This window comes from Leptodactylus fuscus, chromosome 3 (assembly GCF_031893055.1).
Source record: "Leptodactylus fuscus isolate aLepFus1 chromosome 3, aLepFus1.hap2, whole genome shotgun sequence".
Classification (NCBI taxonomy): Eukaryota; Metazoa; Chordata; class Amphibia; order Anura; family Leptodactylidae; genus Leptodactylus; species Leptodactylus fuscus.
Window position 1 is genome coordinate 110861431 of NC_134267.1, and position 20804 is coordinate 110882234.

Below are 20804 nucleotides of genomic sequence, written 5' to 3' on the forward strand. Positions count from 1 at the left end.
CTGAAGTACAAGAAAATTCTATTCTACCGTCGCAGCTAATGCAATTTTACTATAAGTGGATACGTCGAAAAAAAAATAAGAAAAATAATATCAAGTAAATACAGTCACACAGTAACTTTTGTATTCTGATTTCAGGTTTTACATGCATGACTTAGTATATTTAATGTTATGTAGTTAAAAGGAACCATTACACTTTATATATACATTCGAAACATAGTTGACAGTCATATTACAATGAAATAAGCCATCACAGCCATATTTATTTTCAGAGAAAAAAAATGGATTTTTTATGTCTGATTCATCCTGTGATTCACCTTCAACCCTATCTCTGACTCATGGAGGGAAGTCACTTGATCAGAACATTGAGAAAGAACTGTTTTCTTTCCTTTCAGCGCAGGCTGGGGAGAAGGAGGAAAAAAAAAAAAAAAACCTTTCTGCCAGAGAAACAAAAGCTCGGTATTAGCTGTCCAGGGACATTCATGGGTGGGGCTTGCATGTCAAAAAAGCTGTAATAGGTTGAGGTTAAGCTTAATAGGGCCCCACTTTAACCTCCTGAATGCATCAAAAATGTGAATACTTCATCCACCTCCCCCAACAGGTTTCCTGCCACATTAGTGTTCCCAATGATGAACCAATAACAGCAGTCAGAATAGTCATATTATACGTTCTACAACATATGCAAATATGTTGTAGAATATTCTACAATATATTCGATAGAATATTTTACAAGCTATACTGGAGCTTTGGAGCTTGGAAAGACTAGGGTGATGGGTGGTCCATATGCTCTAGGTTTCTGCTGTATCTGTTTTCCATGAAACTGACTCAAATAAATAAATAAATAAATAAAATAATAGTAAAAAAAATATATTGTTTATGCAAGCTGAAGAACTATCAAAAGGGGAAAGACAGTGCATGGTGCAGTTTAGATTTTTTCTAAGTCTCATATTCAACATCTGGAATCAGTAAATTTCCATTTTACAAAAGCTCAGTCTTTCACCCCTCAAAAAAGAAAAAAAAAAGTCTGAACATCACCTATATGTTAAAAGGAGATCAAAGAATTTGAAATCGAATGAAATGGCTGAACAGAGCTAGATATCAATAAGCATAGTGCTTTTCAGCCCACAAGGTTGTTTAGTGGATAAAAAAAAAGCAAAAAGGCACTACTTATAGTAGTTTATCAAAAAAATGCATGCCTATTTATTTAAACATATGTATTTAGTTTAATGACAAGCAAAATGAGCAAATATGTAATTTGGGACAAATTCCACAAATCAGATATATAATCTCTTTGCATCTCTACTGGTAAAACATAAAATAAAGGTTAAAGAACACATTAAAGTGCCCAAGGAAGTAGTAAGCAATGAACAGCTATGACCCTCAACTTCCCTAGTTTGATCAAGAGAGTCTGCAACCTGAGCCAAAGGGTGCAAATTCCTCCCATTCAAAAGATCTTCAATGGAGTGGGGGGAAGGAATGTTAACCCTTGTGCTGCCGAGCACAAACTAACAACAAATTGGTTTATATGACAGAACACATGGCTGGATGGCTATGCTAAAGCAAATCTGTAGAATTTTCTAGGATTCTAACACCATTGAAATGTCAATAGAACTGTGTAAGTCATTTTCCTTACACAGGAGCAGTTAGCGCGTAACAAAATTTCCTAAAAATTTTTATTTTCTGGCAGCATGTGTCATTAGTTTAGCATTATACTTTAGTAACACAGTTTGACTCCTTTGTGAAATCCTGCTTCCTTATTCCTTCCCTTGCATCTGTATTGAGAACTGTACCCTGCATCTCACTATGACCAGGCTTGTGTTCACTGCAAGGAGGGTCAGTTCAAACTGTTATATCTTGGGCATTAAAAAATGGAGGGATGGACTTCCGGTGTCATATGAAAGAGGAGATTTCTATCTTTCATGTGACCCTAAGACTTCAGTGCACCCTATGTTACTTCCAGAGAAATAAGTAGTAGAAAACACAGTCGGGACTGGGATATTTATATCCAGCTGCAGCTGCTCCTAATGCTAACTGCTTACAACTGATGAAATCTCTGGAAAAAAAATGATGCAGGTAGAACTGAAAGCTTAGTACCATATGAAAGATTAGAGTCTCCTCCTTCATACAACACCAGAAGCACATCTATAAATATTACAATGCCACAAATATAACTGTGAGAAGTGACCCCCATAGCCTTAGTTTCCTTGTATTACACAAATCCATGTACAATGAGAAGTAGGGTAAACTCTCAGGGAAAAATAAAGTGCAGGATTTCACTAAAAGAAGCAAAACATTTTATAAATCAAATATATTACCAAGCTTATTAATGATATAAATTCTGCAAGTCAGAGATGTTTGTGCTTTAACTAAGGCACCCCCACTTCAAGTATGTACTATGACTATCCAACCAATGGAAAGCTTTCTGTCACACACCCTGAACAGCTTCAAACAAAAATGAATGGTCTGTCTAGGCAGATTAATAGAGGAACGTTATTACCCTGTTATGAATATTTTGGCTACTTATAAGGATAATTTATAAAAAAAAAAAAAAAAAAAAAAAAAATGTAAAGAACTCCAGAAAGTGACATTCTTCAACATAAAGATAAATAGACAAGGGGAGAGCATCTGATGCTTACCAATTGCACCAATAAGAATTGCAGGACAGGCAAGTCAATGGGAATATTGTATGTCAAATTTGTGTCCCTTGCAGCATTCGATAACCCTAATATATATATATATATATATATATATATATATATATATATATATATATATATATATATATATATATATAACAAACAAACAAACAACAAACAATGAAGAAAGTACTTTAAGTTTTGCTAAGACAGTGAAAGGTCTTTGGATGCCTCATTAAAACAGATATGGTCTAACAAACAGATCTGTATGAACGATAAGAATAATAATTATTATTATTATAGCCATTTGAGAGTGCAAACATCTACACTGATATTTTTCTCTCTGACAGTATAATAACTCAAATTACCAATTAAATGGACATCACAATCAACACAATAACCATTTTAAGTGGCCACCTGCTAATATCTATATTAAAGCATTTATAGGCACTGAGATATTTACAGTAAGTGATACTAAAAAAAAAAATATTTTTAACAATGAAACGAAAGTTCAGAAACAATATAAAATAGGCAAAACAAGGACATTAAAAACAAATATGTAAAAATGGAAAGGGCCGTGCTATAACACAGCACCAAAAACAGTCAAAAATATACAAGCAGCCAAGACTGTATGGCCTTATGTACAGAGACCTTGGCCAATGTATCTATCACACACACATGCACATTAGCAGTATCTTATAAAGTAAAGCAAAAATAAATGTGAGTTAATTCAACAAATAAATATAGTTTCTAGAATTTATATAAACCATTAACTAAGCTTCTAACACTTTAATTAAAGGTCACTATTCTTAATCATTTTATCTAGCAGAAACTTCCTTACAGTCCAATAAGGTCTTTTTTTAAAAAATATTTTTAATTAAAAAATTAATTTGAGCAACACTGTAAATAGATTTTACTATTTACCTTACCGAAATTCAATAACATGTTGCAAAATGTGAAGCAATTGGATCTATTTCCCTAAATTCATCAGGAATTGGATCTCTCAGAATATATGCTTACATTTTGCCAGGTAATACATATATAGCACTCAAATCAATTGTAATATTGTAAATCATAGTAATGCCAAAGTAAAACAAGCAACAGAATAAAGTGAATATATATTAACCCCCCTAGCTCTTGAGTTCTTTTACACTGTATATAGTTACAAATATAAAAGAAAAAAAAAATATTGGTCATCCTCATAAAAGAGTAAAGGAAAATAAAAGACGACAAACCAGAAATGAGAACAGATACAAATATTGATTTTAGAACCTTATTTCACTCATTAATAAATGCTAATGAACAGTGTTAATGAGTAATGCCTCCAGAAGACAAATCAGCTTTTATTGGTAAAAAAAAAATGATAGAAGGAAACCATTACACTATGTCTCAGAAACTACTGATAAATGTCAAAAACATGACTGCACTAACTGTATAGTCACAAATGATAATAGAAGGGGATCTCTTATTAAGCAATATATAAAAAAAATATTTTAGAATAATGAAATGACACTGTCTATATCAAGGTAGAAATTGGCAATATTTACTAGCACACAAAACAGAACTTGATATGCTGGACAATATCTACATCACTACATTCAGTTGTCATTAAGTTAACAAAAATGTGACCAATAACCAAAGCTTCCTCTCAAGTGTCTGATCAAACTGCCAGAATATAACTATAATGGCCATTTACCAGTTAGAGATAACTTGTCCACTACTGCAGCCCATCAAGTCACAATCTGCCTGTACTAATATATATATTTTAATAAAAGTCTATAGGCATATGCACGTAATGATATGATAAGTAACAGCCCATTTTTAACAAATATTCCTCAATAAGTCTCTCTTATGGATCAAGCTCTTCATAATGGATTATATCTGTACACACACCCTCACATGTACTAATACATATATTTTATATAGTACTACAGACACGCCAAGTTATTACAACCATCATTGACATAGAATAATGCATACAAAGTAAAACACCATACAGAAAATGTACAAGATTGTTTCTAAAGGTGACAGCTGAACCCCCCAATCTACAATACGTAAATGAGGTTATTCGGTACTTAGATCATTATTACAGCTGTCAATAGTCTGGAGGATGGTCCCTGTCTAAATTAATGTCTGTACTTGGTGACAAATATATGCTCCTAAGAGAGCAGGCCTGTAAGGAGAGCATTAATATTACACATCACCCCAGTTTTATAGTTCTCTGAACAGAAGCATGCAATGAACTGTAATTTACCAAAGATGAAACATCAAAAGATACCCAAGATACAGTTACACAAAGAGGAAGTTTTGTTTTTTTCTCTTTTAGTTTATTCATCTATAAAGCAAATTTATGAGATCGTAAAAAACAATTTAACAACCTTGAGAAGGTTCAAATGAAAAAGGAGCTAAGGACTGATAGCTATCTGATCTAAGAAAGATTTAGGTAACAAGATCTAAAGAAAGAAATAAAAATGCATAGAATAAACATACTCTGGGACTGGCTGATATCACAAAGTGCAGGAAGGACAAAATAGGGAAGGTAAATTAAGAAAAAAACGAAGACATTATAGAAAAATAATCGCCCACGCATTTGATTTCACACTCGACACCTATTTGTTGAAAAAGACAAAGCACTGAACGCCGGGCCTTGGCATAAGCTATCCAGCAAAGAGCAGAGATGTCCCCATGTGACCCATCAAGCTCCATGTCATCAGAGCTTTGTTTCTTTGGGGCTGTATCATGGCCCCAATCAAAGCAATCACAAGAGGATATTGGAACAGTATGGGTGGGACAAGGGGGGACTATTAATCAAAGAGACTCAATCCTTAAAGGAATCATGTGCAGTGCTACTTATGGAAATTCTCTTTCTAAAACGACATACTGAGAAGTCAGGTCATTCTATACCAGAATGGCTGTATTACACCAACCTGCCAAAATACAATCCTGTTGTCTGTAAAGGCTCCTAATCTGAATAGACCTACCTTGTACTATACAAGTATTTGTGTGCCATACATGCCACACAGAGAAGTGGAGAAACAATTGTCTAAGTCCCTTATGGTTACTCTGAGAGGCCACTGTGTTTTATAGACCATCCACTAAACATATATGTGTGTTGAAGACTATATATATGTGGGCCTGAGAAAAAGTAAAATCCATGTACACAGTCCACACATAAAGTATAAACATGAACTGCCTCTGGCCACATGCTTGCTTGACTTCAATGCTCTTAAAGAGACAGAGCTGGTACTCATGAGAGTTCCTGCTGTTCACAACCAGAGTAAAGGCAACATGGCCCTTTTACAGCACAGCCATTAAGTTTATTATGGACTCCCTGTCTTTTGGTGGCAGTTAGGCCTTTCTTAGGGAATCAAGCAGCAGATTTGTTGCTCTCTCTGTTAAAGAACACATTTATCATTAAACCAACTGAGGCCATTATATAGGGCTGAATGTATGTGTGCCACTATAGGGTAATATATAGGGTTACACTGTTCAGTGAAAGATTACTTGCACAAGTAGCGCACACCCATGTGCACAAGGGCTCACTAGCATCAGGACTAGTCCCCAGCATCCACTGAAGTCTACTTGTATCAGAACAGAGCTAAAGTCCTGAAAAAGACAGCAAGCAATGCACAACGGATGCCTGCCTAGAGTCAAAGTGGGTGGTTTATGCATCTCATAGTGGGTGGCTAGCAAGGAGGGGGAGGAAAAGGGTCCACTTACTTGGTGTACAAAAACATCAACCGGGCTCTCCAAGGGACTTCCCTCCCGGCTGGTCATAGAGATGAAACCGAATCCCATCCGCACATTGAACCATTTGCAGTGGCCTGCACCACGCAGGACCTGGATGTCCTCCTCCTCCTCTTCCTCCTGCTCAGGCAGTTTCCCTTGCTCTTCTCTGCCACCTTTACCAGCCCCTCCTGGGTAAGAGAGCACAGAGAAACAATGATGCATAGTGAACATGGCAGTGGTCCCATCCCTAAGCACCTACCTACCTATCTATCGTGCCCCGTATCCTAGACTGGAGAAAAGTGAGGAGTGGGCATGATTGCACAACAACTTGTTATTGCACGTTGTGTAGACCCCATGTTTACAGGTGGAGCATCTGCTCTCAAGGTTACGTGTAGGAAGCCGCCAGGGCAGTGCAGACAATAGCCCGGCTCCTGTGCCTGGTTCCGGACTCCTGGCAGCACTAGCCACGCGTTGTGGGAGAAGTAGCTTGCAGCAGCTCCCCCTCCCCCTGCTTATGCCCCTGTCTCGGCCGACTCAAAAGCAGCGATTGTCTAGCAGATAAACATTAGACTAGAAGAAAAATACAGGGCTATGAACCTTCGGCCATGACGCCGCCTGCTTCGCACACGACAGATGAGAAGTTTCCTCGGTGATGGGGGTGATCTGCTGCATCAATGTGACATCCTGATTTGGAGCGATCCCAAATTTAGCTCGCATGGTCTAGCGTGCTCTCCCTCCTGTGCTGCTCCCTGCGCTGCGCTCGCTCCCCGGCCCCCTCATCCCGCACACGTGACTCTGTCAATTACATGCCTCCTTGTTACTAATCTCACCACGGAGCCTGGAGGGGCTGGCAGCGGCTGCACTCAGCCAATGGACGCCTCATTCCACACCAGCACGGAAATCATTTATGAATGAAGCCCTAAACACGCCTGCGAGTGTTACACACATAGACTGGTGGCTGCTGACTGACTGAGTGAGTGAGTGGCCGGCACAGCGGCGCGCTCCAGCCCCGCCACCTTGTTTGTTATAGCTAATACCACACAAGCGTGACACTGCCGGGCTGAGTGTGACAAGTGGCGGCTGCACTCTGCGCCACAGACCCGCGCTATGAACTTTTAACCTCTGCTTTGCCAGAAGATAAGGAAGTGAGATATTGGGTTAAAACGTGGAAGTTTCAGTGTGTGTGGGGGGGTGGGGTGAAGGCGGCTGCTGGATCCAACTTCACAGGTTTGCTCCGCCATCTCTTTCCGGGGGAGGGGATGTGATTAATGACTTCCTAAATACTAGCCTAGGATTGGAAAGGGCGCAAGAAAGAGGACCTCAGTCATCACAGCCTGAACTATGCCAATGGTACAGTGCCGGGACGGGACAATGTATGAGAGGCAGACAAGCCCTGCGCAATGAGCTGAGGTAGAATAGTACATAAGGCGCAGACGGGCACAGGTAGCGCTGCATAGCCCTGGTCACGTGATACTTGTCCGCACGTCACTTGCCATATACATCACTGGCCCATACACAATGTTAGAGGACAGGATTCCAGCGATCAGGCAAGTGAAGCAGAAGCCTAATCCTGAAATTCCTTTGCGGTCTTGAACCGTAAATTTGCACTAGGTTGTGTTGGCTATAGGCGTCCTATATGCGCGGACAATCGGTAGTACATACGTAGGATGCGCATCGTGTGGACCAGGACTCTCTAGTCATCTGCACACACTGGAGCCGGCCCTATAGGATTGACTGTTCTACTAACGAAGTACTGTATATGGAGACTGTCATCCTTGATGATGTGGCACTGGACCATTTACCAGTAGTGCTATAGCCAGCAAGGCAGTGAGTCAGTCCTGTAATAGTCACCACACAACTGCCTCCGAATAAATGGGGACTTTCTCTGCAGCTAGTCCACATTTTCCTAAAATTCTCTCATCAGTTTTACAGGATGCTCTGCTGTCTACAATGTTACATTAAATCAAGATCACTGTTTACAAATAAGCAAATGTTATTGTTTGTATAGTGGAAAGTTGTACAATTTTCAATTCCTCATGCTTTCCTAGATCTCTGCTTGCTGTCCATGATCATGTGATGTAGCAGGCAATGAGTAAGTCAGTGACGTTACCCTATATGTGTATGAACCATTCGGTTCCCCCAAACGTCTAATATGGTGGCAGTAGGTTAGGAGCCAGCAGAAAGGTCAAAGTGTCACATGTCATTTTCTGTATGGACTGCAGACACCCCACCTCATCATAATATAAGTGTAAAGGGATGGAGTACTTTGAGTCCTGTCATTGATACCAGCTTGCAAACATATATAGCAGGGGTAGGGAACGTACGGCTCTCAGCTGTTGCAAAACTACAACTCCCAGCATGCATACTTGCTCTGTTGTTCTTGGAACTCCCATGGAAGTGAATGGAGCATGTTGGGAGTTGTAGTTTCACAGCAGCTGGAGAGCCAAAGGTTCCCTACCACTGATATATAGGAACCATTTCTAAACAACTATGAACACTGCAAGTAAAGTGCAAACCATATGAACATTGGTAGGCTTTCAAGCGATGTAGCATATGACAGTCAATATGAAGGAACATGGCGGCCCAGTGGTTAGCACTGCTGGAGTCCTAGGTTCGAATCCAGCAAAGGACAACATCTGCATGGGTGTTTTTATGTTCTCCCTGTGTTTGTGTGGATCTTCTCCTAAAGACATACCGATAGTATATTAAGTACAGTAGGCATGGGATATTGGTGAAGTGCTCAGCAGCAGGGAATGGAGGTTGCACTGCAGGCCAAACCATTGAGCATGAGATGCAATTTGCCTGCATTCCTTCATATTGCATTGAATCAAAACAGTGAGCTACTTCTGTGAGCAGACCCCATTATATGCCCACTACAACACACAGCACCTACTCACTTTCTTTCTCGTACAGTTCCCCACAGTGATCTGGGATTTTTGGTTCCCCACAGTAAAAGTGTATGCTTTGTAGCATATATCTAACAGGTACGTCCTTTGCAGACTGGCATGAAAAGGTCTTAAAAGGAATGACCACTTTCAAACCAATACTGAGAGAGAAATGTTATCGTTTGTAAAATAAAAAGTTATACAATTTTCCAATCTACTTTCTGTATGAATTCTTCACACTTTTCTAGATCTCTGCTTGCTGTCATTTCTCTATGTGCTGAATTGGACTTCTGCATCATGACTGGATATGCACCCTAAGGCGGACATTTTTTCCTTTTCACCACCTCCAGTTCTTTACATCCTTGAATAGGCACCACTTAACTGGAATTTTCTGTATCCTTGGTCATTCCCGAGCAATTAGTGCACTTTGTTTTAGTGTCTAATATGCTAAGTAGTCTCCATACTGTCAGGTAGGTGGTCTCAAAGAGAAGAAGGTAAGGGGTTTTGATTCACAGCTCTCTGATTATGTAAACCTCCATGTCTGCTCCAGTCTGAGACCACCCACTTGACAATACCGTATGTAACTGGCATATCTGGCACCAAAACTAAGAGTGGCTAGAGAAAAAATTCTTACAGCTGGCAGAATTTGTGGAGTGGCATCTATTAAAGGATGCAAAGAACAGGAGTTGGTGGAGGTGAAAGATCCACTTTAAAGGGAACCTGTGAGCAGTTTTGAGACCACAATACTATTCTACGATTCTAATAGCTTCAATCCAGCTGTTTGCATGATCAGAGCACTAACCATGCTAACTAACCACCCCTCCCCACCCTCTGTCTCATACACACCTCTAGTGGTGACTGACAAGTTGCTATGAGTCCAATGTATTCTCTAGACATTTATGTAGCCAAATTACACAACTACTGTATAACATCTTGACCTTACATAGGGCCTTATATTACGCTGCCAAATCCATCCAGAGTCCATTGGCTTACTACAGGCAGCTGTAAATTTGTCCTTAGAGTCTATCTTCTCTGTTACATGAATGCAGTCTGACATCTCTTGAGCCATCACAGTTTACCGAGAGCCCTAAAGTATGTAGTTGTTGGGAGCAGCTAATAGATGAGTGAGCATAGAATTCACCTTCAAATAAGAAGCCAGTCAATCAATTACCAATTTTATTTAAAATAGGTACAATCCATAGAACCAATCATTGTTATATGATATGGATGGGGAGGGGGAAGGTAACCATTTCATAACCTGGACTTACTTCTAAATGAGATTTCCAGAAGTATATAAATGAATAACTTAATATTGCTTGAAAAGTTATTCAACATTCTAATACGCCTACTTGGTATTTTAGTTCTCATTAGCACTCAAATAACATCAAAATACACTACATTATATATGGCATGCCTAATAACATATGTCAAGGAAACGATAAATGTTGTGTCATCCCTACATTCCTACCATGCATGCTCAAGAGACTAGTTCTCGATTTGGCCAAAAAAAAAAAAAAATCAAGTACATCAGAGCCTGAGGTGCCGCAAATGCAAGTATAAGCGAAATATAAGCGAAATATAAGAAGTTTTGGTCTGATGAATACCATTTTCTTATACAGCATTTTGGATGGCCTGCTGTGTTTGAATTACTTACCTGAGCAAGAGATGGCACTAAGTAACACTATGACAAGAAGGAAAGCCAGCAGAGGCAGTGTGCTCTAGGCAAAGTTTTGCTGGGTAACCTTGGATCCTGGTATTCTTTCAGTGGTATGTACCACCTACCTAAACAATGTTGGAGAGCAAATACATATTCTCATACCAACATTATTCTTCAACAGCAGTGACCTCTTGCAGCAAAACTCTGTACCCAGCTGCACTGTAAAAATGGTTTGCGAATGTTCAAGGTGTTAACTTTTAACCAAATTTTCCAGATTTCAATCTGATTAAGCATCTGAGGGATATGGAGGAAAACACGTCTGATCCATAGAGGTCCCACCTAGATACAAGACTCACTTCTAACAAATTGATACCAGATAGCACAGGACACCTCTTAATGTATTATGGAGTCCATGTTCCAAAAGGTCAGAGCTGTTTTGGTGGCCAAAGGTGGACCTACACAATATTTGGCAAGTGTTTTAATGTTATGCCTGACTGTGTGTAAGGTAAGTTAATATATTAATTTGTGTGTCCTTAAGTTACAGCCTGAAATCTCTTAGCCTTCTCAAAATGTCTGGTTAGTTCTGGTTTATAAATTCATCGCAATTTGTGTTCCACACGTTTTGGTGTATTTTTAAAAGTCAAATTAGAAGTGGAGTATGTGTGTACAAAATAAATATGCAACTTATAGTGAATAAGGTATGCACCTATGTACCATCTCAAGCATACCCATATTTCAAGACACATTTGAAGAAAAGGTGCGTTAGGTGCAAAACATACAAGAAAAAAAAAAGAACAAAACAGAAAAAAAACAACTCCATTAAATTAATATAATCAAATGAACTGTCCCACCGCACTATATTAATTCAACTAAGTTGTTAAAGGGATTGTTTGGGATTTACAGTTTTACATTAGATGGAGGAATGAAATATATACATTTGAGTGGTGCTGTAATATTTACAAATATTAGCTTGTCAACTATTTCCATCAGATTTGTGAATAAAGCTGTAGTCTACAATACAGGGCATGGTCAGGATCATTGAAGCAATATTTTTATAAAGATGGTCAACTTTTTATTCATATTTTATCTACATATAAGCTGTAAATTTGTGCTGAGACATGGACTTGCCTTTTAAGGTTTTAGAGGCAGACAAAGAGGAAAGAAACAACTTCTCAGATGACCTGTTTACAGGTATGTCTTTAAGAAGGTCCTGTATCTGTCTGGATGAGGCAGTATGAACAGATGATGACTTGTGTAAATCTTTACATATCATATCACAGGGATACAGACTGTGTTCCAGTGTAGAAGCTAGGGTCCCACCCCGTATCAATAGGTCAAGAAAGAGCTTCACACAGGTGTACGTGTCAACCCAACAAAATGTGTTTATTGGTAGAGCTTAATGAAGCAAACGTTTTCGGTCTGAGTAGACCTTCCTCAGGCTCTGTATGATGTTGATAAAGGTCACAGATGACTATGGTCTGGAGGTGGGGAGAAGCCAATAACCTCTGCCGCCACCTGTTCCGAGGCCCGCTCTCTCCGTGGAGAAAAAAGTGAAAAATATGGGTAGTAGTACTGCGCAATGAACAGGGCTGTCAGCTTCCCTGCGGCTGACAGCCCTGTTCATTGTGCAGTACTACTACCCATATTTTTCACTTTTTTCTCCACGGAGAGAGCGGGCCTCGGAACAGGTGGCGGCAGAGGTTATTGGCTTCTCCCCACCTCCAGACCATAGTCATCTGTGACCTTTATCAACATCATACAGAGCCTGAGGAAGGTCTACTCAGACCGAAAACGTTTGCTTCATTAAGCTCTACCAATAAACACATTTTGTTGGGTTGACACGTACACCTATCTTTACATATCATATTTACTACTGCGGCTAGGTATCCATGTTAAGGGTTTGCAAACTGTTTTTAAATCCAAAACCAGGAGTGGAACAAAAAGAAGCACCACCGACTTTTATATAGTATTTCCCTGGATTTGACTTCAAAAACTGCATTAAAAATGTGAGGGTGGAAACACAGCCATACAAAGAATAGTATACCACACCTATAGAAGACTTGCTTGATTCAGTCCTGTGCAGTCATAACAAATGGATTTTATAACCTCCATCTAAATAGACATTATCTTCTTACATTAATATTCAATGCTATCTATTGTGTACCGTATATGTTCATATGTTACTCTATGTGTATGATGTGGAAGATCTTATGTTAACCTAATATGTAAACTAAACACCATTTATTTCTTTATGGTTTGCTGTTTTGACCCACAGATTTGTCAAAGTTTTTTTCTGAAAGATAATTTATGTTGTTGCTTACATCATATAAACAATGTGTTTAAGGAAACGGATATTCTTGACAATGTGGAACACCATTGTTTTACTTGTTTGAGATAGCAGTGATCAATAAATTGTTTGCAGACCTCTAATGTGATGTGACTACTAAATACAATTGGCGGTAACTTATCAGATTTACAATGTTCATTGCGGATATAAAAATACAATCAGCAATAATGATTATCTATTAGAATGAAATCTAGACATTCTCAAATGTTTTGAAAATGTGATATATAGAATATAGGATTATCACTGGTGTCTGTTTTTTATAATAAAAATTCTCAGTAATTCATATGTTTTGTTTTAAAATATAAAAAGTCATGCAGGAAAACAGATTTTCACATTTCAGGGATTCATTTTTTATTATCCTTGGTAACGTAGAGGCTTATAAAAATCGGTTAAAATAAAATATATGTAACTCAGAGTAATGTGCATATATATGTTACAGGATATTATATCAAACTTCAGAAACATTTATTTGAAGAATCCAAAAAGATCCCAAACATACAAAATACTTCATGCTGCACATATAAAATACATTTATGTTTGAAACATACTGTTCTTTGTTTTATGATATAGCTTGCCGAAAAAATAACTAGTTCAAAGATAACATACAGCAAAGGGGGTATTTGCAGAGCTAAAAGTAAATTTTCTTAAATACACAGATATTTCTGTTTTATGTTTTGTAGATGAATTCACATTGAATTAGTTAGCAAAATCCAGGAGAACACACATAAACTTCTATTGGAATGTACAATAGATATAAAAATATTTAGCTAAGATACTAGTAATAAAACTTATCTCTCTATATTATAGAAATGAATTATTGTAACATATATATATATATATATATATATATATATATATATATATAGCTTGAGAAAGGTCCTGCACTTCTGGGACCGAAACGTTGCTGTCGAGTAAATCCTCACCTTTTTTTATTTATTTTTGGAGTGTTGTTCATTTGCTGCATTACACACACACACACACACACACACACACACACACACACACACCATTATTCTCTTCTATTGTTATAGACAGTAGCATTAACAAACAAGCAGCACATGACTGTAGGACACGATCTTCCTCAAAAAAGTCAGTCGAACCAATTCCTTTATCAATTTAAATTTATGCATAGAAGTCACTATAGAAGACAAGGTTGGACTTACAAGAGTCAGTTTGTGAAGATCAAACTTTTGATTCACTCATTATCATTCTATGTTTATAAGGCTGAGTTCATGCAGAGTTTTTTGGTCAAGAATTTGGTTAGGAATCTGCCTCAAAATCAGCCTCCAAAAAAAGCCTCCCAAAAGAGTTTTCTTGGGAGGCTTTTTTGGAGGCTGATTTTGAGGCGGAGTCCTGACCAAAAAACTCTGTGTAAACTCAGCCTTAGAAAGCTGGATTTACACATGCAATGTTTGATGGCATTTTGTTAATGGATGCAAGGATGGTTCCAAAACTTTTTTATAGTTTGGCTTCTCCTAAGCAAATCTGCATCAGGAACTGTATGAATCCAGTCTAACACAGTCTGATGGTCATTCATTCCTAACAAATGCACAAACAAAACAGACCCTATTGCAGTACTCATTTAGTTTGACTGTTACATATATATACTGTATATATATATATATATATATATATATATATATATATATATCAAACTCTTATATACTACTGCTGATCCATATGCCTGCGTTTCATATACTGTGATATAAACATGGGATTATTTTGATGATAGTTGATTAGCAGAAATTATAGACTGTACACCGATTATCTCTAGGTATGTAAAATAAGGTTTGTCAATGTTCCTATATCAAATATCTCTATCACATAAATCAAAAATACCCTCCAAGGCTAATATGATGTACTTTGATGCACAATATCAAAACAGTGTGAATTTCGTCTAAAGCAGTGATTGCCAACCATATTACTGCAGGGGTTCCCTTGAAAAATGTATTTACTCCTAGTGAACCCCTAATGGTATTCCTGCCCTTTAGAAGCTTGGTGTAACTATGGGGAAGTATTATTCTTCTTGTCCAGTGCTATCATTTGGATCAGATATGTTTACTGTTTAGCAAAGCATCTTTGATCAGGCTGAAATCAGTTTACTTTCCCTATTGTAAAAGAGACAGGTTTTGTTACTTTGTTTTCGGATACCCCTGTTTAATGCTCCTGGGAGTGCTGTCCTAAAGACAAGGCATAGAACTTCTAGGGGTAAATACCCATCTTTATCCACTGTAAGATTACTTTAGAATAAATCTAAATGGTAGAATTGAAGGGTAACACTCAATGTATATTGTTATTGAATAGGTCACACCTTTCCCAACATTATGCTGTGAGTTCCATGTAGGTCATGGGATGCTGGTGCCACATTGATATTATCACTATATTGTGTAATGGCTTGCTTAATTTGAGCAATAGTTGGTAGCAATAATCTCAGAGTTTACATGCATACAGCAAAGTATTGAGCAATATTGAGCAGTATTAAGCAATAGTTGGTAGCAATAATCTTAGAGTTTACATGAATACAGAAAAGTATTGTTTATCACAGATTCAAATATATAGTTTATACACAAAAATCTTATTGTTTATTCAATCATAACACAGAGGTCTCCATGTGATGCTGAACAGGCTTTATCAAGCAAGAATGGCTCTAAGAGGAAAATATCAGTATATCCAGCAGTTGACAGGTAGTATATGTACAGCAATGGTGTTGTATATTATACAGCAGCTCTGCACATAAATGGAGCCATAATATGGTCATGTGCATGAGCCATTCATTGCTGAGAAACCCTGATAACATCACAGTGACCACCGCCGCCAGGATTGTCAATGTCATTTAATCCCCTCCCAAAATTATTTAGCCACAAATCACAATAACAAAATGTCACAGCCAGTTGTGCTCATAAGTTGTCATATCTCAGACAGAATTTGGAAAATGTGTACTATTTTATTATCTTAGTTTATAAATTAGTGATCAAACAAAACATATCTGCTGTTTTGTGAATACGACCCAGCATTTTCTAATGTGATTAAACTGTCAAATACTTTTGGCAAAAAGCCTCCAGATCCTGTAATTTAAATGGACTTTTATGCTCTATGTGCAGCTTCCTGGCAGATGAATGCAAATGTAATGCTGCATTTCTACTACCATCTTTTTTGACAAATTCCCTGCTGCTTTATCTCACACATCCTCAAAACAACAAAGATTCATTTCTATAATTCAGGGTAGGGATTGTGTTCTTATTTGCATAGGTTCTGCTGGCTTTCCTCCAAACACAGCATTTACTGTAGTTTGGCGCTGATTGGCATTTTCACATTTTTTTAAATATAATTTACATTTATTTCTTAATTTATAAAGTGAACTAATTTGTTTGCATATATTTTGACAGTTCTTTTGCTTTTCCATATTACATGATCCTACAGTGTAGCTAATATGAAGTAAACTAGGATTTCTCAATAGCATACAAAGTAACTGTCATTCCAGAAAATTTCATGTCATAGTAAAATGTTAGTAGTTTTGATCTGTGGAGGTCGGAGTCCCTTTAAAAATGCCCCCAACACAGTAATAACATTACATTATTGTACATTATGTCCACACACAATTCAAATGACCACTTTTGCACTGCCTAATAGATTTTTGCACCCCCTTATCAGATCCTTATCAATAATAGTCCCTGCTTATAAATAGTGCTTTGTGTCAGTTATAGTCTCCCTTATAAATAATAGTCCCTGTTATCCGTATTATGCTAGGTTCACACTAGCGTTTGTCTCTCCATCATTTGGGTCTGCATAGGAACCCGAAATACAGAGAGACTGTCTGCTAAAAAAGTAGTTACCCGCGGAACCCATAGACTATAATGGTGTCCCACGTGCAGGACTGTTCTCTCCATTGATTTTAGACAGAATCTGTAGCAGAATCTTCTAAGGAGTATCCAACGCAGATGTGAACCTAGCCTTAGGTCTCTTATAAATAATAGCTCTCTTAACAATAATACCTCCCCTTCTAAATAAAAGCCATTTTAACTATACTCTCTTATCAATTTTCCCTCTTAGATATAAAAGCTCCCCCTGGATCATATATATCATAATTTACCCCTTATTATAGGTATCTTATAAATAATGGCCTACCGTACAAATAAGTTTCCCACTTATAGTAGCCTTCCTTATATATAATAATTTCTCCTTATAATAACCCCCCTTATATTTAATAGTTTCCTACCTTAGAAATAATAGCCCCTTGATATATAATAGTATCCCTCTTATAATAGCCCGCTTATATATAAAACAGTCTCCCCATTATAAATAGCCTCCTTATAAATAATAGTTCCCCAATTGTATATAACAGACCCCCCTTTATTATAAATAGTTCCTCCCTTATACATAACATCAATATATAGTCTCCCCTTATAACAGCCCACCACATATTATAATTCCTCTTATAATAGCTCCCTTATATATAATAGTCTCCACATTTTAATTGCCCCCCCTTATAAATATTAGTTTTTCCTTTATATATTAGATCACCCCTTATTTATAAAAGTTTCAACCTTATAACAGTCACTCTTACTTAGAACATTTCTCCCCTTATAAGAGGACTATTATAAGGGAGAGCAATTCTATACAATAGCCCTTCCCTATATATAATAACCCCCTTCGACCTTACTATAGCCCCCATTATATTTAATAGTTCCCCCACTGTAAATAATACCTCCCGCATAAATAATGGTTTACCCCCTTATGAGATCCCCTTCCCAGGAAAAACAATAAATGTTTTACTCCCCTTACCATGCTCCCACAATGAATGGAGCAGCCAAAGTCTCTCCGTGCAGGACTGGCACAGATGTCACAATGCAGTGACATCATCATGCGGTGTCCTGTTTGTTTTTGTCAGTCAATGACAGAGCAGGGACTTTTCAGCTCCCTCCTCTGTCACAGAATGAAACAGTATCGGCCGATACAGCTGTGGACCTCCTGGGATTAACGTCGTCAGGCTGAGAACCTGATGCACTGAATCCCAGGGGCCTCTTAGGCAATTGCCCAGTCTGCCCCAGCCTAAACCCGGCCCTGCCCACAGGTAGCTATAGTATATGTCAGCTTCATATGCATGTCTGCATGTATATTAATCCAGTTGTACCAAAATTAGAGTTCACAATCATATAACAAATAATGCAATCAAGGGGGTGTTCAAACTAGCGTCTGCTGTCCGCCCAGGGGTTTCTGTCCTAATTCCCGGAAAAACTGGATAGGGGACAGCTTTCCGGTGATCAGTTTTAAAGAGGACCTTTCACCACCCCAAGGCTGTGCAGTTTTCTGCACCATGTCATAGGCTGCTGCACAGACTGGGGGCACTTTGAATTATGTCACTAGCCCCCTTTGTTGCGGAGTTCTGAACCCCATTATTTTTGGCGCCCTGTATGTTAATTAAACCCTTCACTGTCAGAAGGGCGTTTCTGACAGTGAAGGGAACAGCGATGTCATTCTGACACTGTCCAATTAGCAGAGCACAGTGTCAGAGCAGTTTCAGCAGCCTGATCTCATGACTTCTCGCGAGATCATGCACTTCTCTCTTTACAGGACTGAGAAGAAGACCCAGAGGAGTGATTCCAGGGAGAGTTCTGAAGTGGGACGCAGGAGAACTTCAGTGACATCGCTACAGTGAATTGATCCCCTGGGTCTTCTTCTCAGTCCTATACAGAGAGAAGTGTGTGATCTCACGAGAAGTCCTCTGCTAATTGGACAGTGTCAGAATAATGTCGCTGTTCCTTTCACTGTCTGAAACGCCTTTCTGACAGTAAAGGGCTTAATTAACATACAGGGTGCCAAAAATATTGGGGTTCAGAACTCTGCAACGAGGGGAGCTAGAGACGCAATTCAAAGTGCCCCAGAGTCTGTGCAGCAGCGCCTATAAAATGTTTCAGAAAACTGCACAACTTTGGGGTCGTGAAAGGTCCTCTTTAAAACCCATTCATTTGAATGGGTTTTTAAAACAAACTGCCAGTCTCTGTATGCAACCTCTCCGTGGGAAAACAGCTTTTTTTTTTTTTTGCATGGACACAAAGTCGGACATGCAGGACTTTATGTCCGGCCAATAAAAAATGCTTTCCCCTCAGAGAGGCTGCATATGGACACCAGTGTTTGCTTTAAAAACCCATTTAAATGAATGGGTTTTACAACTGACCGCTGGCAAGCCGTTCCCTATCCAGTTTCTCAGGGAATAAGGACAGAAACTCCTGGGCAGACAGCAGGCGCTAGTGTGTACGTCCCCTAACTCTGATCATAATATTTAGGGAATAAACTGGCAAGGTTGGAAAGGTTCCTCCATTCTCAGCAATAAATGTGGGAATATGACTTTCAAACTCCACTCGTACGACATCCAAAATGTGTGACTACTACACAACAACTTCCTATGACATAGATCTACATCAGAGAAACAGAGTGTTAGATACTAAATTAAACTGTTTCATAAAAATCATATTCAAAGAGCATTAAAAGTCATACAATAAAAAGTATAAAGTTGCAGATTATTTGATCTACAGATAATGAGAAGGCATTTGTAGAGGATGCCATACAATCATAATGCAAACCTGAACTTACCTATAACAGTGTTTCCTATAGGCTTGAGGATTTCCCATAGTGAAAACACATGTGATAATTACTTAATGAGTAAAACTAAATCACCTGTACAACATTATGGAAATCTTCAAGATATAGTCCCTTGGGGTTGCTTGAGAACTGATGTAGAAAATACTGATCTTTAAATTGTACTAATCAGAGAAGACAAACCAAGATCTAAAATGACTGTTCCATATATAACAGGTTCCTGCAGACACTATAATTAGTGAAAATCAGAATACAAGCTACAAATATGGGGATCTGAACTTTATTTATAATATATCGGTAAATTAAATTATCTAAAACTTGACTTTAAGCCATGCATCACATAAAGATACTTTTTTTTCACAGTCTCTATTAAACCGAAAAAGAACATGCATTCATAAAGTTTCAAATGTTCAAATACAGGGTATCTGTAGGTAATGGCAATGGAAAGCTTAACCAAAGCAATCCACACAAACAAGGAAACCTGTAACCTATTGCTAAGGCCCCACTTTGTGGAAAAGCTGCTTTTTTTTGCTGCAGATTTTGCTGCGCTTGTTTTCAGCCAAATCTAGGAGGGGGTAAAGCATAAGTGAGAGGTATATGTACTTTCTTTATATTTCCCATTTCTTTTGTAGCCACTACTAGGTTTGGCTCAGAAATGCAACAAAATATGCAACCAAAAATAGCCTTTCCACAGTGTGTGGCCTTTGTCAATATATATATATATATATATATATATATATATATATATATATATATATATATATACAGTCCTATGAAAAAGTTTGGGCACCCCTATAAATCTTAATCATTTTTAGTTCTAAATATTTTGGTGTTTGCAACAGCCATTTCAGTTTGATATATCTAATAACTGATGGACACAGTAATATTTTAGGACTGAAATGAGGTTTATTGTACTAACAGAAAATGCGCAATATGCATTAAACCAAAATTTGACC

The 20804-nt window shown here is 38.0% G+C and overlaps 1 protein-coding gene across 1 annotated transcript in view; it reads right to left on the reverse strand.

The window, feature by feature from the left end:
- Positions 1–7094, reverse strand: part of LIN28B (lin-28 RNA binding posttranscriptional regulator B) — a 60497-nt gene extending 53403 nt beyond the window's left edge. Inside the window, exons 1-2 of the mRNA XM_075268174.1 lie at positions 6960–7094; positions 6354–6550 (exon numbers count right to left, since the gene is read on the reverse strand). Of these exons, the coding sequence (XP_075124275.1) occupies positions 6354–6550; positions 6960–6969 (207 nt within the window). The 5' untranslated portion in view covers positions 6970–7094. The remainder of the gene's footprint in view (positions 1–6353; positions 6551–6959) is intronic.
- Between the last annotated feature and the right edge of the window lie 13710 nt (positions 7095–20804).